Source organism: Chelonia mydas, chromosome 7 (genome assembly GCF_015237465.2).
Source record: "Chelonia mydas isolate rCheMyd1 chromosome 7, rCheMyd1.pri.v2, whole genome shotgun sequence".
NCBI classification, from domain to species: Eukaryota; Metazoa; Chordata; order Testudines; family Cheloniidae; genus Chelonia; species Chelonia mydas.
Window position 1 is genome coordinate 89,597,264 of NC_057853.1, and position 16,862 is coordinate 89,614,125.

General features: G+C 42.2%; 1 protein-coding gene across 1 annotated transcript; it reads right to left on the reverse strand.

The window, feature by feature from the left end:
- Nucleotides 1-1,334: 1,334 nt before the first annotated feature.
- ACTA2 (actin alpha 2, smooth muscle) lies at nucleotides 1,335-16,583 on the reverse strand. The gene is made up of 9 exons (XM_037905036.2): nucleotides 16,455-16,583; nucleotides 13,636-13,806; nucleotides 11,104-11,232; nucleotides 9,093-9,203; nucleotides 7,623-7,707; nucleotides 7,368-7,529; nucleotides 6,920-7,111; nucleotides 3,767-3,948; nucleotides 1,335-1,628 (listed from the first exon to the last, which is right to left on the reverse strand). The coding sequence occupies exons 2-9, from the start codon at nucleotides 13,762-13,764 to the stop codon at nucleotides 1,485-1,487; spliced, it is 1,134 nt and encodes a 377-aa protein (XP_037760964.1). The 5' UTR covers nucleotides 13,765-13,806; nucleotides 16,455-16,583; the 3' UTR covers nucleotides 1,335-1,484.
- Between the last annotated feature and the right edge of the window lie 279 nt (nucleotides 16,584-16,862).

Sequence of the window (16,862 nt, forward strand, 5' to 3'; positions counted from 1 at the left end):
GCCTTATGATAGAGTTCATTGTGCTAAATGCTGTACAAACATAGTGACAGCCCCTGTCCCAGACAGGTTAGACCTAACAGCTGGAAGAGACTAACAAGTGGGTCCGGTAGGTGAGGGGGCATGCAGGTTAGCAACAATAGAAAGTAATCTGGATCCATGAGCGAGAGAAAGAGCAAGTTAGTCACTCAATGCATGCCACGGTGCTGTTCGGTGATGGGCTTTGCAAAAAACAAAACAACAACAAAAAAGATGTGCCCTTTAAGGACCACGTGTTATGGAGTTATTGTTCCCAACTTCATTGTAAGGCCCAGTTATAGGTGCTCCCTGGCACTTGTTGAGAAATGTAGTCACCAGTATCTGACACACTCAGTATGTACGGTCCTGGGAAAAGGTTGAGGCGGTACCGTCTTTTATTGGACCACCTTGTGTTGGTGAGAGCGCCACACTTTTGAGCTTACACAGGGGCGTGACCTGAAGACAAGCTCTGCGTCAGCTTGAAAGGCTCTCTTGGGCCCCAGCAGAAGATGGGCCAATAAAAGCCACACCTCACCCACCTTGCCTTAATAATAGCCTGAGATCGCCACAGCTATTTAATACCCCTGCATAGGCACTTTTCTGACAGCGTCGCTGACTCAGGCTTGAGAGTCCTCAGATCCAGTGAGAATAAAATTGGTAAACTTTTATTCCATTATCTAAAACAATAGTCAAAAATCAGCGGCAAATAAAATTCACCAAAAGGAAACGGAGAACCACCCATCATTTTAGCTGTTCAGAGTGTGAGCCCAAGGAAGTGTTATGCAATTAACCTATATTGCTTGCTGTAGAGGTAGCCAAAAATCACAGCACTAATGTAATAATGCTGCTGTCAGTCCAGCCACCTCGTGACCGGGTCTGAATTGACGCTCCAGGTCACCCTGATTGCCACAGTTTAGACACTGCAGAAATAGGCTCCTGGGGAGGAGACAATACCTTGCCAGTACCTTTCTGAGCAATTCCCCTGCTTTGACTGACACACATGCACACCACTGATGCTAAAAGAATGGGTCAGTCCCCCACAAAGCCTGTGTGTATCAATCAATAATACTAACAGCTACAGTGTGGTGTGAGACCAGAAGCAGACTACAACTTGTTGTGATGACACCAAATCGATGGCTCTACTTGGGGCTACTCAGCACCTCTGAAAATCAGGTCTTCTCTTTAGGTGCCTAAATGCGAATAAGGCTGGGACAGGTACATAAGTGTTTTCTGCTATTACCACTGTTGAATGAAGATGAAACCAGTTCAGAAGCCTCCCCACGTGCACACACACCCTTTTGTAAAATAAAAGAGGTTACTAGATGCATATTTACTATTTATTCAAAAAATACATCATAACCAATTAGAGCCATTATTATGAAAGATTTTGGAATGAAATGATAAGAACGTATTTATTCCTGAATACATTGACAGCAATGTGCTGAAAAATACATATACAGATAAGCAGATTAAAAGCATTTGCGGTGAACAATGGATGGGCCAGCTTCATCATATTCCTGTTTGCTGATCCACATCTGCTGGAAGGTGGACAGGGAGGCAAGAATCGAGCCACCAATCCAGACGGAGTACTTACGCTCAGGAGGAGCAATGATCTGTTAAAGAACAATACCACCTTGTGTTATGGGGTAAACATATTTGGTGACAAACCGACTTAACAATGATACTTGATGTTAATGGAACCCCTTTGGAAAAGCTGCAGTGGCATCGCTCACATTTCATTAGGCCACTCACGTGTGAGCTACGGTCCAACATTTCATAGTCAGGGGATAGTCTGAGCCAAGCTGAGACCGAGAATTTGAGCACCCTCCCAGTCAAAGCAGTACCAGTGACTGCAAGTGAAGCAGGGGAAGCTACAACCCTTGAAACATTTAAAGCCAAACTGGCTAATGGATTGGAAAATATATTAAGGGACAATCGTGCAAGCGCAGAGGGATGGACCGTGGTTCTCACACTGTGGTTTGTGGAACCATTTCCTTCATGGCAGGGAGATTGTGATATTTCAAGAGCCGGGGGATTGTGGTGACAGGAAAGGAACTTTTTTTTAGCAAGTGATCAGCAGAAAGAAAAGGTTGGAAAATGCCTGGAGAAGGGGCAGGGGCAGCAGAATGGGGGGAGGGGGAAAAAAGGAGGCTATGGCCCCATCACTTTTTACCTGCCTTAAGGGCAAGAGACGGGTGGGGGAGGGAGCGGAGAGGAGTGAGCAGGAGCAGGGCCTCAGGGAAGAGAGAGTGGGGAAGGGACCCAGGGGAAAGGGGAGGAGTGGGGGCGGGGCCACAGTTGGGGCACCGGTGCCCCCACCCCACACTTCTAGAGCACTTCTGGCCCTCCTAAGTAGGGGCCTGATCAAATCCCAGGGAAAGCAATAGCTGTGTCTTTGAGTCTTTAGACTCCTGGCATCAATGGGAAACATGTTAACTTTGAGTAAAATTTTCAAAAGTCCCTGAGAGTGGGATTCACAAGGTCACTACAGCACCTAACTGTTAGGTGCCCTGCCACCATGGGAATTCACAACCCTGGCTTAGGCACCCAGGCTCCCTGCACAGTGCAGGGGGAGAGTTTGTCCCCTAACAAAGAGATTCATAGAATCCAGCAAGCAAAGAATGAACAGCCTAGGCTAGCCAGTGCAAAATGCTGGGGAACTGGGTGTTGCCTAAGCCCTGACCCTCAAAAGGGTTAGGTACCTAACTCCACACAGGAGGGCGGCACCTCCCTCCAGTCAGGATTCTCAGCTTTGAATCCCCTCCTGGAGTCAGGTGCCTGAGCCAGGCCAGCCCTTTCTTAAGAAAAACAGAGGAGGATAAAAAGCTGGATAAAAACCTCCCTTCAATAGCCCTGTGATTAGAGCACTCATGTAGGGTGTGGAAGGCTTGGATTTAAATCCCCTCTCTGTAGAGCAGGGGCTTGCACCCGGGTGAGTGCTCTATCTACTGGTTTATTGAGTATGCTGGGTAGGTCTCAATCCCTCCTGTGGAAGCTGCCCCACTTTGTATAAAATACTTAAATATCCACTGGAAGAGAGAGCAAGATTGACTCGATAGTCTGGTGCTTAGGGCACTCACTGGGACGTGGGAGACCCCAGCTCCAGCCCCTGCTCCACTCAGTATAAAATCTTTAAATAGTCATTGGGATGTCTTCAACAGGCGAGACAGAGAGGGCCACTCCAGAACATCCCATTGCCCAGTGGTTAGGGCTCTCACCTGACGGGTGGAAGACCTGGGTTCAAGTCCCTACTCTACATCAGGCAAGAGGATTTGAACCTAGGTCTCCCACATCCCACAATCCCACATCCTGCAATAACCACCAGGTTATTGGGTTTAAAGGGCAGCTCCACATCCTCAGGCTGTGCTTTGGACAGAGCCCAATCTGGCATGTGACAGTCACTGGCCAGGCACATGGGGGGAGTAACCTCCTACACAGAAAGGGCTGAAGTAACTTGCTCCATGCCGGGATCAAGGGAGGAACTGGGTTTCAGTCACAATTCATTCTCTGCTCTCCTTTTGAGGCAATGCAGTTACCTGCCACCCCTTACTCAGGGCAGATTATACAGTTACAGTCTAGCCCAGAGTAAGGTACAGCTCATCTTGAATCAGGGTGGCAAAACTGGCCTTTTGCTAGCAAGCAGGGTATGTATGGGTGATTACTTGAGAAAACATGCACATGAAAGAGTTGAACCCCACCGCCCCACACACACATTTTTGCAAAAATCTGCCTACAAATACTTGTGCCGTACCTTGATTTTCATCGTACTGGGAGCCAGAGCAGTGATTTCCTTCTGCATCCGGTCAGCAATCCCCGGGTACATCGTAGTACCACCAGACAGGACATTGTTTGCATAAAGGTCCTTTCTGATATCAATATCACACTTCATGATGCTGTTGTAAGTAGTTTCATGAATGCCAGCAGACTCCATGCCTGTGAAAAAATAGCAGAAGGTTTAGAATAAGCCATAAGTGAGTACGTAGTCTTCACACTGTTAAGTAAAATGAATAGAAGCTGCTGTTCAGAAGGCACCAGTCTCCAAGGCTTGTGCAGAGTCATTTGCTGCCGGCTAAACTACTTAGAATATGTCTATGCTACAGCGGTGCAGCTGTGGTGCCGCAGTGTAGACAACTCCCATGTCAGCGGAAGGGGTTTTCCCATTGATGTAGTTAATCCACCTTTCTGAGGTGGGAGCTAGGCCGACAGAAGAATTCTTCTGTCAAGCCAGCTGCATCTACAGTGGGGATTAGGTCAACCTACCTACGTCACACAGGGTGTGAACATTTTCACAGCCCTAAGTGATGTAGCTAGGCTGATCTAATTTTTAGGTGTAGACCAGGCCAGAAGTCAGCAGTTATTTGGGGCACAGATTGCTTGTGTAATTGTTTCAAACAAGAAACCAAAGGGTCTGGAATGAAAGAGGAGTAGAGTCGCCATTAGAATTTTCCTTCCAATTTCAAACGGATTATAAGAATTCCTTACAGCTTTACTGAAATCTTGGTTTTAGAAAAACTAATCAGCTCAGAGCTGGGCTAGCCTATGTATGTCCTAGGAACGTTAGGTGTGTAACACTATTATTGCTGGTTGGGAATCCTGCCCTCTCACAAGACCTAGAGGTGATTCCATTTGGTTTCGTGGCAGCCTATACTCAAGTCTGTTCACTAGCATGACATGGTGCTAATGCCTCTTTCCTAAGGCACAGGCGCCAAATATACTCCGGTTTAGACAGCCAGTGTACATAAGAATTAAAGTGTCATTTTCCTTTCATCTATTAGCACACTTAAAGTACAATAGAATCATAGAATAACAGGGTTGGAAGAAGGGACCTCAGGAGGTCATGTAGTCCAACCCCCTGCTCAAAGCAGGACCAATCCCCAACTAAATCATCCCAGCCAGGGCTTTGTCAAGCCTGACCTTAAAAATATCTAAGAAAGGAGATTCCACCACCTCCCTAGGTAACAGGTTCCAGTGTTTCACCACCCTCCTAGTGAAAAAGTTTTTCCTAATATCCACCAATAGTGACACTTCCTAGTTAAAGAACACCTCTGGGAGGAAATACAGCCTTCCTTGGCTATTTTTTAAATATATGGTTATATTACTTTGCTGTTTTTGTTCCCTGATGGGATGAGTAATTCTTAGCACCAGGTTTCCTGTGTGAATCTTTGTATTTACAAATTCAATACTCACCTTCCAAGAGTATTCACCAATTTTGCTTAAAATCTGCTCTGTGTGTGAATCTCTTGCCAATAAACTAATTGTCCTCTGGTAGTTATGGAAAGCAAACGCAAAAGGGGGCAAATCCAATCAAAGCAAATTATGATCATTCAATATTTATATTACGGTAGCATCTAGAGACCATGATAAGGATCAGGACCCATTGTGCAAGGTGCTGTAAAAATAGGTGTGAGAAGATCCCTGCCCCTTAGAGTTTACAATCTATGATGAGCAGCATAAAAAGAATATGGAGATGTAATAATTTTCTGGTCAATGAGGGGAAGTTGTTGTGTATTGGGTTATAAGACTTTCCTGTATGAATGTACTGATCTACTTTAATAGGGGACTGTGAGAAAAGAAGCAGGGAAGCAACACAATACACGCAACTTACCATTTCCTAGCAAACACTTAGAGGGAAATTACAATACAATGGCCTACCTCCTGTCTCCAACCCAAAGTTACACACCAATTTTGCCAATATGGGGGAACATACATATCAAAGCTCTATAAACAATTAAATAGCTTGCTCTCTGGGAAGGAGGGTAATCAAAAGAATGAACCGCTTTTAAATGGATTCTCCTCGAAGCAGAGGGGAGTGACATTCTTTTGTGAGTTAAGGGAACAGACTATGTCATCCAGACCCTTTGGGCCTTAGGGGTCTATAGGAAGCTAAGACCAGGATCCCTGTGTGGAATATGGATAGATACCTGGTAAGCAAGACATTCATCCAGTCTGACTATTGCTGACAGACCTAATTTCTCTTAAATGGTTTTGTTCTAAATAAATACTACTTTGCTTTAAGGAGGCTGCTCGGTTACTGGGTACCACTGTCATTGCTCCTGGAGAGAACAGACTAGCAGGTGCTGAACATAAGTCACATCTGCTGAGGTAATCACAGCTGATCACTGGGGAGCACAGCCCAGGGCCTGTTCTGAGAGTGGAAGAATCACGTGGTTCCACCCCAAGAGAGATTTAAACCTGAGATCTGAGCAGAGGGCATTTGGAGAGACCAGGAAGGGTCAGAAGAGCAGGTATTCACAGCTTCCATTTAATGGTCCAAGGATACAAATGGAAAACAGAAGTGAATTTTGAATTTCCAGTGGTATCTATGATTTATAGGAAGTGCACAGAGTCCCAGGGAAGCAATGATCAATGATCCTGACAAAGCAGAAATAAAATCTTCGGACCAAGTTCTGAGCTGCTGTGGTGGGTAGGACCCCAGGGGTAGTTCACCCACTTAAGGCATATCTGAATTAGACCCTTCAACGTTTTTTTTTGAGCATTACATTTGGCTCCTTAACATGCATCAGCTTTCACATTGTCTACTAATGAGCTGGGGAGTGACTTGTTGGTCCAAGGCTATTAAAGCACAGTAGCTGACTGTACAATACATGAAACGATGCTGATCTCTATCTAGGAGAACAGGAATGAGTAGTTTTTGTTTTTATTTTGAAAGTGTATATTACTTAGCTGATGAACTGTGACTTGACATTAAACTCCTTTACATGAATGGTGCTGTTATAATACAGACCCACATTAACTGAAAATATATACTAGAACATATGCATCTATAGGCACCGTATGCTGTAGTCTACGTAAACGAACGTGGAGCAGGGTGTGGTTAGGAATTAAGGCGCACGGGGATGAGCTATTAACATAATTTACCAAAAGAAGAAATCAATTAACTTACCAATGAAGGAAGGTTGGAATAGGGTCTCAGGGCAGCGGAAACGCTCATTACCTATGGTGATCACCTGCCCATCAGGCAGTTCATAGCTCTTCTCCAGAGAGGAGGAAGAAGCAGCAGTGGCCATCTCATTTTCAAAGTCCAGGGCCACATAACACAACTTCTCCTTGATGTCACGGACAATTTCACGTTCAGCTGTTGGCAGGACTCAGACTTTAGAGTGGGAGTTAAAGATTCATGCATTTTAACAGATTGTCCATCACTTTACCCCACCAGCTCTTCCAAACAACTTGTGAAAATAAATTCTCTCTTAGTAATGCTGGGTGGGTATTTTATATTCTGCTCAATTTCTTTATGCTTCTGCTGCAACTCTAAGAACAACCACTGATCTTTTAAGGCTATCAGGAATTTTACACATTAAGCAAATCTTCTAATTTACTATTGTCCTTACCAGTAGTCACAAAGGAATAGCCACGTTCAGTGAGAATTTTCATGAGGTAGTCGGTTAAGTCTCGGCCAGCCAGGTCCAGACGCATGATGGCATGGGGCAGGGCATAGCCTTCATAGATTGGCACATTGTGGGTGACACCATCACCAGAGTCTAGTACAATCCCTTTGAGAAAGCAGTACAGATGTCAGTTGACCTCAGATTCCCATTTTTTTAAACTTCACATTTTCCCTTCCCAAAGATCCCAAAGTCACATACCCGTGGTACGTCCAGAAGCATAGAGGGACAGAACAGCCTGAATAGCTACATACATGGCTGGTACATTGAAGGTCTCAAACATTATCTGAAATGTAACAATAGCAAATCATTGTAGCTATAATCATTTTTTAAAATTACAAACAATAAGTAACTCATTAGAGAGAGGAAAAGGGGGGGTTAGTACAGATTATTGGCAAGCAGTGGAAGGGAGAAAATCAAGGGGTATTCTGTCTAAATTCTATATATGTAGGCTAGGCACCAACTATTCTGGATTTGTTCATGTGTGCATTTTCTCTCTCACACACACAAACACACACACAGCATCACTTATAGTATTTTGTTTTCATCAAATAGCTGAGATCAGAATTTTGAGTGGAAAAAAAACCCACTACTCTTTTTTAAAATAGCCTTTTATTTAAAAAAAAAAAAAGGATTTAAATGCTGAAATGTGGCAGCTTGTATAGGCTGGTTCAATGACCTAATAAAAAAAGTTTAAACTACAGAAACATGGTAAATTTGACAAATAGACAGACAAGGTGGGTGAGGCAATGTCTTTTATTGGACCAACTTCTGTTGGTGAAAGAGACAAGCTTTTGAAAAGCTTGCCTCTTGCACCAACAGAAGTTGGTCCAACAAAAGACATTGCCTCACCCACCTTGTCTCTCTAATATCCTGGGACCAACACTGTTTCAACAATAGTACAAACAACAATTTGACAACTAGCACCCCTGCCCTCCCTTCCATAACTATTTTATTATCATGAATATCAATGACATATGATGTACAATTGTTGTGAGTCTAACTGTAATGATCATGTAAAAAAATGATACAGAATCCACAGAGATGGAAATGATTTCAGAGGAAGCTTCTCAATGCTATTACAGTGTCAGAAAGGGGTTTGGGTCCTGGTCCTTTCACCATATTATAGCTTTTGAAAAATATGGTTAGGAAATCTAACTTAACCAGGGCAAAGGATAGAAATTCAGAGCTCTGGCTGCTACTTTATATTCAACCCTAACTACAGTTTCTAAATTTGTATGACCTGTGGTACATATTAACCCAAAAGTGACTAGGTTTTACTGGCATTTTAGCACAGCAGACAATGAGTACAGTAATACCTTCACTCTGAATGCTCTTTCTCCTATGAGGAAAGGAGTACTTGTGGCACCTTAGAGACTAAGGTGCCACAAGTACTCCTTTTCTTTTTGCGAATACAGACTAACACGGCTGCTACTCTTTCTCCTATGAAGTTAAACATTATTTCATTAATTTAATTGACTTACTGGGGAGCTTTGATGTGGGTGATCTCTGTTCATGTGATTCTCTAGGTATGAAAATTTATCCTTTGTTGCTTGTCTCTTAATTTACCTGGCACCCCATCTGTCATTTGCTCTGCATAGAAGGGAAGCACTCTAGCCTTTCTAAATAGCTAGTAATGACCATACTATATTCAGATACTGGTATGCTTACCTGGGTCATTTTCTCTCGGTTGGCTTTTGGATTCAATGGAGCCTCAGTAAGCAGAGTAGGGTGCTCTTCAGGGGCAACACGCAGCTCATTGTAGAAAGAATGATGCCAGATCTGGAGACAATAAGAAAAGGCAAAATGAAGAAACATCAGCAACCAACAGTCCATAAGCATAGCAGTTACTTCCAGCCACATACCATGCCCCGCAGCTACAAGTGCTTCTAGCACCAGAAATTGGCCAACAATATCTGACATGCAGTTATCCCGGATGGACATGCCTGAATTCATAGTGAAAAGCTAAGTGATCAGCACCTGCAACCTACTTCAGGTTTTACCACTAATAATGTTTTGCTTATTGAAAATCAGTTTGGGGACTCCTAAGTTAACACAAAATAAATACATTGAGCTTCAAAAAGCAGATAAAGACCTTTATGTTGTTTTTGGTTTGGAGAAAAATGTACAGTGAAACAGCATCCACTGAAATAACTTGGATCACAGTTTGGTTTGGATTAATTATTTTTTTTCCACACTAGCCATCTGTCCATTTAGAGAAGTGAAGAAAACCTCTCACTCCAGATGGAAAGGGAAAAGGTCCATGAAAATAGATTTACATAAGCAACGTAGAGACTGCAGTGTGACTCTTTGTAGGTGGAATGACTTATAATAAAAGTGGCATCCATACAGGCAATGATCAGTTTTTGTGTTTACGCACTGTTCTTTGCTACAATAATTTTGTGACTCTTTCTAATGAGCAACATCAGTAAAATCGGACACACCTTAGGATCCAATGAATTTGGCCCTTCAGACCTGGGGCAGACTCCTCAAAAGTTCTATCAGCAAATAAATCCAGTTTCCCAATATTCCTCAATGTGTCTTTGGTGTTGGCCTCTATCTATAACATCTGCATGGCTTTGTAATAGTGTTCAGTAGATAACAGGACTACTGAAAACTGTTTCCTAGATGGAAAAGACTAGATTTCATGGGTGGATATATCCTATGCTTATCTGTAGAATTTCTCCGAGGTCAGTTGTTTCCTTGGAATTCATAACTAGCTCCACAAGCAATTTGCTTTTATTCTAAACAGATTCAGTTAACAGGATTTTTAAAAAGAAAAAAAAATCTTGTTATCTATTGCCTTCCCACTATTAACTCTCATTCTTCCCCAACACAAAATCTTGGGCCAAGTCAGCTACAGTGAGGGAGTTAACATTCTGATGAACAGTAACATCTTGTATATTGTTTCTTTGTATTGAATTTTATATATATATATATATATATATAATTGTTTCCAAAGCATTGGTGGTCACAGATCAGTTTGCACTTTGGGCCTTTGGATTGGGGAAGTGTCACTATCTTGCTAAAGCGCTGATCCTGCTGCTGTTAAAGCCAATAGGAACACTTCTGTCTAGGCCTGAGCACTTTTGTGATGTGTTGTACTGCTTGCACAGTTCCGAACTGCTCTAGTTCTGTAGAACTACTTTAAATAGCTACATCATCAGCATCTTATAGATAAGTTTCAACAGTCTGTGGCAACAGACCTGGCTCTAGAGGCACTAAGTCTTGGATTTGAATGGTGGCTCTGCAATTGACTCATTAGGGCCCCAGTCCTGCTAAGCATATGCATAACATTGCTCGCATGAGTAGTCCCACTGACTTCAAAGTCACGGGTGAGTTTAAATGCTTTGCAGGATCGGGACACATGTGGCCTTACTCAAGTCAACCTCTCTGATTCAGCTTCCCCATCTACAAAATGGGTATAATATTCACATACCTTACAATAACTAGCCAGGTGTACACGTCACCTTGGAGAGTAAAATAATAACTAACACTCATTAGCTCTGGGGTGCTGAATATATGTTAATTATTACTAGATCAGCTCCAATATTCAAAAATAAAATACAATACTACTGGATAGCATGACACTTCAACCTTCAAATTACTTTGTAATCTTTCGCTATTGCACCCAAGTAATTATGTCTAACTGGTGACTTATGTAAACAAAATGTTTAAATACCTTCTCCATGTCGTCCCAGTTTGTGATGATGCCATGTTCTATGGGGTATTTCAAAGTCAGGATACCTCTCTTGCTTTGAGCTTCATCCCCTACGTAGCTGTCTTTTTGACCCATACCCACCATCACGCCCTAATAAATTACATAAAGAATGTGACTATCTCAGTGAGAGGTGCTAAGAAGCAATCAGTACACTAACTGTGAAATAAACATATGCAATTTTACACACTGGTAGCAAGTTTACAAAACATTCATTGACTACTAATCTTGGGAGTATTACTTTTATCTTTAATGCAAAAATTACATCGTTCGTTTACTTACAATATTATAAAGCTCTGGAGTTCATGTTCTTATTATAATTAAGTATGCAGAGTAAGCAACACAAGCCTAAATATAAAAATCACCAATACAATGTAGAGAAATTAAAGATGGATTTTTAAATAATAATTTGATCCCTAAGTAGTAGTCATGGAAGAAACTATCACTCAACCAAATACATCTCTGGAGAGAAAAAACTCTACATAGTGCCATTTAGTGGTAAATAGTGCCATTTAGTGGTAAACACTACATTTTTCAAATTTACCCAAGGGCTATATTTGGCTGTATTTTCCAGAGTGGAAGAACAGCTATCGCTAGCTATTAAAAATGTTGGCAATTTTGAAAATGTAAATACAGTTGGCTGCTTTTACTGTATTGTGTTCTTGTCAGAGCATGATAATTACATACTCCAACCCTTTTGCTTCTCAGACTGATCCATCTTGGAGACTGATTACTTTGATCTTGTGATTTTGTGATGTCTGTAGCTCCGTGAGACAGTCTGAGAGCTGATCCAGGATGTGGATGATTCTGCATGCAATTGCATGCAAGCACTTATTTTCATTATGACTAATCTGTTTTTGAACAATGAATATAATCAGTACACTGGCTACTGAAAATGGCATTTGAATTACTATTTATTATTTGCAGTATGCTAGTGCCCAGAGGTCTCAAGCAGGATTTGGGCCCTGTTGTGGTAAGTAGAGATATATTGGGTCCCTTTCACAGAGAGCTTAAAATGCCATACGCTGTTTGCATGATCGCTATGCAGCCTCGATTTAAAAGCAAAAAGAAAATAGAAAAAACGAATCATCTGTAAACTTGCCCCAGGGGTGGGGGAGCCTCTGCAGGCACAGCAGCATCCTCTTGCTCATGCTGTGGAAGTCTCAGGCACTTAGCTTCAGAGCTTCTCACTCATCCTCTCCATGATACAAAACACTTAAACCATTGCAAGGTACCCAACAGTCCATGCAATGAATTGTCCAGTATAATAAGCATAAAATGATTCAAAACAGGTACTAGCTGCCAGTTTGTTTTACTCTAACTAATCTGCCTCAGACACAGAACAGATGGAATTCAAATGCCATGCTGTTAGCTTCTTTCATAGTTCCAAAAGGAGACCAGGAAGAGTGTGAACGCTTTCAGCTACATGGTCAGATCATGAGCTACGTTAGGATAGCTTTACTCTCATTACAGTGTTACTGTACTAGAATCTGATCCAAAGCCTCCTGAAATCAATGGGAACCTTGCGATTGTCTTCAGTGAGCTGAGGATCAGGTGCCTAGTCCTAAATTACCCTAAAACTAATTTACCCAGCCACTGGAGGATTCCCATTGCACAGGGATCCTAGATTGGAGCAGAGCCCCCCAAGCTGATCCTGAAGCCCCCAGTCCCAGCAGCCAGCCCAGCAAGGTGTGATCTAGGTGCCTCAATACCACAGTAACTGCCTGCAGCTTGCTCTAGCTTGTGCTGCTAAGGATGTGGCTCATAAGCTGTGTAAATTCTATAGCATTCAGATGAAAAATGCCTTAGCACACATGATACGGCCTGTTCTATGTTATGTTGTAAAATACTTATCTGGGAACTAACCACCCCTTTCCCCCACCCTCCAAGCTTATGAAATTCTTTCTGGCAAGTAAATAAAGCAGAACAAGGTTCCTAGGAAAGCTGGGTGAAAAAAAATCAGAAGTTTTTAAATTTCAATGAAAAAAACTGGCAACATTTTTTGGTCATTTTGTTTTAACTCCACCCCCACCCCATGTTTTCAACCAGCTTTTAGAGTGGTCAACATTTGTACACACATCTAATTTTTTTTAACCACTGGAAAGCAGAGAAGATGGTGGGCCCAGTGACAGGGTGATACAGAGCCAAGGGAAAAAGGAAGGGATATTGAAAACTTTCAGGAAAAGGACTTCTCCCACCAGACAACAGATCAGAGATAACTCAGACATGTACACCTGCAGGGCCTGCCTGGTCTTATTGTATCTGGAAATATCATGCAAATTAATGACTTGCAGCTACAGCACCTGGCTCTGTGGTCTCATCAGATCTCAAACTAAGCAGGACTTGGGTTGGCAAGTACTTTCAGGGAAGAACTGGGTGCTCGAGGAAATGGTGTTGATATTTAAGGAGGTGAGTCACTACTATCTCTAATACATTCTGTTTACCCCCCTCCACCCCGCCATTTGGGTGTTCAGAATTATTGAACTGATAATTCACCTGGTGCCTGGGACGACCCACAATGGAAGGAAAAACTGCTCTTGGAGCATCATCCCCAGCAAAGCCAGCCTTACAAAGTCCTGATCCATTGTCACAAACCAGGGCAGTGCTGTCCTCTTCCTCGCACATCTTCTACGTCAACGTCCTCAGGCCTTTCAGACAAAACCAGCCCTACAAAAATAACACACAGACAATGGAACAATTCTGCAGGCAAAATGCAGGGGCTGCTGCATGAAGTGGACCTGCCATGGTCAGGATAAGCATGACATCCAGTAGGAACAAGAACATTATTAACAGACAGTGTAGGGATTCAAAAGAGAGTGTTAATCTCAGAGTGCAGGAGCCTCATATTCCACCTGCCCTGCAGAAAGGGGAGGTGTTTAAAACAAAAACAAAACAACTCACAGGAATTCAATGTTATTCAATGGAATTTCCCCTGAAGGACAGGAAGTCTGATCTTTGGAGAGATGGAGTTTTAATGGCTTGAGGATGGTACATACATTTATATTTTAGTGTATACATTCAGTGCTGAACTGACAGCTCTAGAGATAAAAGGTACAGTGCAGGAAGGGGCAGTGCAAGTTTCCCAGTGCTGCCCATCACCAGGCCAAACTCCTGCCCTAGATGAACACTTCTAAGGGTGAGAGGGTAGCTTGCCATGGGCTTCCTTGAGTTTGCCAACAATGTTGTCAGATGGGAACCATTATAATAGTGGCATTTTTGTTATGGACACTAGAAACTGCACTAACATGAACACCTCATTTCATACACACAATTGCTTGTTTGTTTAAAAAGAGACAGTGATTATGCTAATCAAACCCCTTTCCAAACAGTATCTAGTGCTTCAGCAAAGATGTCCTCCCTTGAAATTAAAGCTGGAAATCATAGACAGCATCTTCATTTAAAACAGCCTCAAAACACATTGCAGCCTCATTCCAAAGTTGTCTAGAAGATCACTCTCTGCTACTATCCATGTTTATTTTGCCATGGTTCCCAGATGGATTAAATACCACTAAAATTAGTTCCTTTTCTAAAATGATGTTGTAAGGAAAGTGACACATAAAATGCTTTGAAGTATTTTGAATGAAATCCATGAGAAAAACAAGTACTGTGCAGAGCTGCAGAGACACATTTGTCAGCAGTTCATATTGTTAGGGAGAATCCTCTGAATAGCTCTGGACCCACTGTTTGGCTTCCAAAGGCCTACATGTGGAATTCAGTGTTTCAAAACTGTGTTGAGGGTTAAGTGAGACAGGGACAAGAAGAGACACAGTTGACTGCACACACTCATTAAGAAATTCTGAAACGGGGTGGGGGGGTGGGGGGGTTAGAAATGTAGGAGAGGGTGGGAGTCAGGTTGAAGTGATGCACTGCTGAGGTGAAGGGGAGTGCATGTTGGGCAGCCTCAACAGCAGAACAGACTAAAGAGTGAAAAATGGAAAATTCCCCCAAAATGCGATTTGTACTGCCACTGTGCAGAAAAGGAATCCAGGAGACACTGCCCAGTTCAGCTACTGTATGCTGCAGAGATGCTGGCTGCCAGCAGAAAAGTTGATACATAAATGCTAACTTGAAATGTTCTAGGTTTTATGTATTGGGGAAAAAAGGAGGCGTTTTACAGTTGTATACAATTATGCATTTCTTAGGGGCAAGAGCTATTTGTGTTTAAGCATTCACTTAATGGAGTACGACTTATCTACCATGCATGAACAGCCCAGTTTGGAACAAATCATTTCCTAATTAGGAAATAGACTCTCAAAAGTCTGCTTTTGGAACAGAGTTCGAGGTCAGGGGGTTTGCTCAAACCAAGGCAAACTAGTGCTGTGCCAAAAATCACTTGGGGGAAGGGAGAAGGAAATGCTACATTTCTGAGCTTAGGGGACTCTAAATGAAAACCATATTTAGTAATAAAGCACCAAAGTTGAAGAAATCAAAGCTGAATGATTTCAGACAGGACTCTCTGCAGTCAAACTGATTTACAGCTCAGGACTGCCATGGAGTGCAGCAGTAACATTCTACGGTAGCAATTAACACAACATTGTGGAATAAGGTAAACATGCACTATACATCTCAGGTGATTAAAACACGGATTTAGTTGTTAGCCTCCTTGTTGCTGCATGCTTTCTGTTCAGAGAGAGAGAAAACTGATCCCAGAACCTCCCGCACAAGACTGATAAAAGATTCCAAACGCATAAGAAACATTCTATCTGTAATCCATTTCTTATATAGAATGCTTGGTGTTTTACACAATGGGTAGTTTTCTGTGTAAATAGACATCATCATCATCATCATATCATGCAAGCTACCAATATCACGATCTTTCACATATTTAGCACATTTAAAACCATGCTCCCAATAACCTTTTCTAACCCAGCATGCCAATGTACAGTAAGTCTACAGCACTAAGACACATCTATGAGAAACCATAAACTGAATCCCATCCTATAGCTAGATCCAATTGGCCAATTTAATCTATTGAATCCAAAGCAGATATGCCAGGGGTGAATTTGGCCCAGTGTGTTTAAATAGGAACACTCTCATAATTTCAAACATGTAAATATTTTAAATATACCTTTTAATATTATTTTACTGCTGATGTTACAGGTGAAATGACTTGGTAGAACTACACTTTTTCTAAGACTGTAAAATATCTTAAATATAAAGGCAATAAAATATAAAATGTTTATCAGTACAATTTTAATATGAAATATAGGACAAGCTACGGAAGAATAATATATCCTCCTGAACAGTTTCTGCTTTTTCTTTGTTAGTAAAAGTCCTCCTGAAATCTGTCAAACTGTTGGTTCAGTGCCACTTACCCTGACAGTGCTTGGCTGGGGATAGCTGCTCTGGGACAGTACACTGTGAAGCTGAAAGCTGTTAGGTTATATAGCCCCTTGGCCTGTTCCCTCCCACTAGCTTCCCAAACAAGGAGCAGAGACAGACTTCACTCCATCTCTCAGTCTAGCAGAACCATATAGGGACCTCAGAACAAAAACCTCTGATCTGGGTGGCCACGGGTCTTTTCCACTGCATTCCACTGCACTACTCCTGAAACAGGAGGAGAATTCAGCTGTGTAAGATAAACACTGCAAAACTTCATGATAACTGCTAAAATGCTCTGAGATATTGTACCAGTGACAGAGAGCCTCATCTGCAAAATACAAAATAGCATAAAAAGCTATGGAGTAGAGACAGCAGCCAGTTATAGAAAAGGGGTTTCTAGA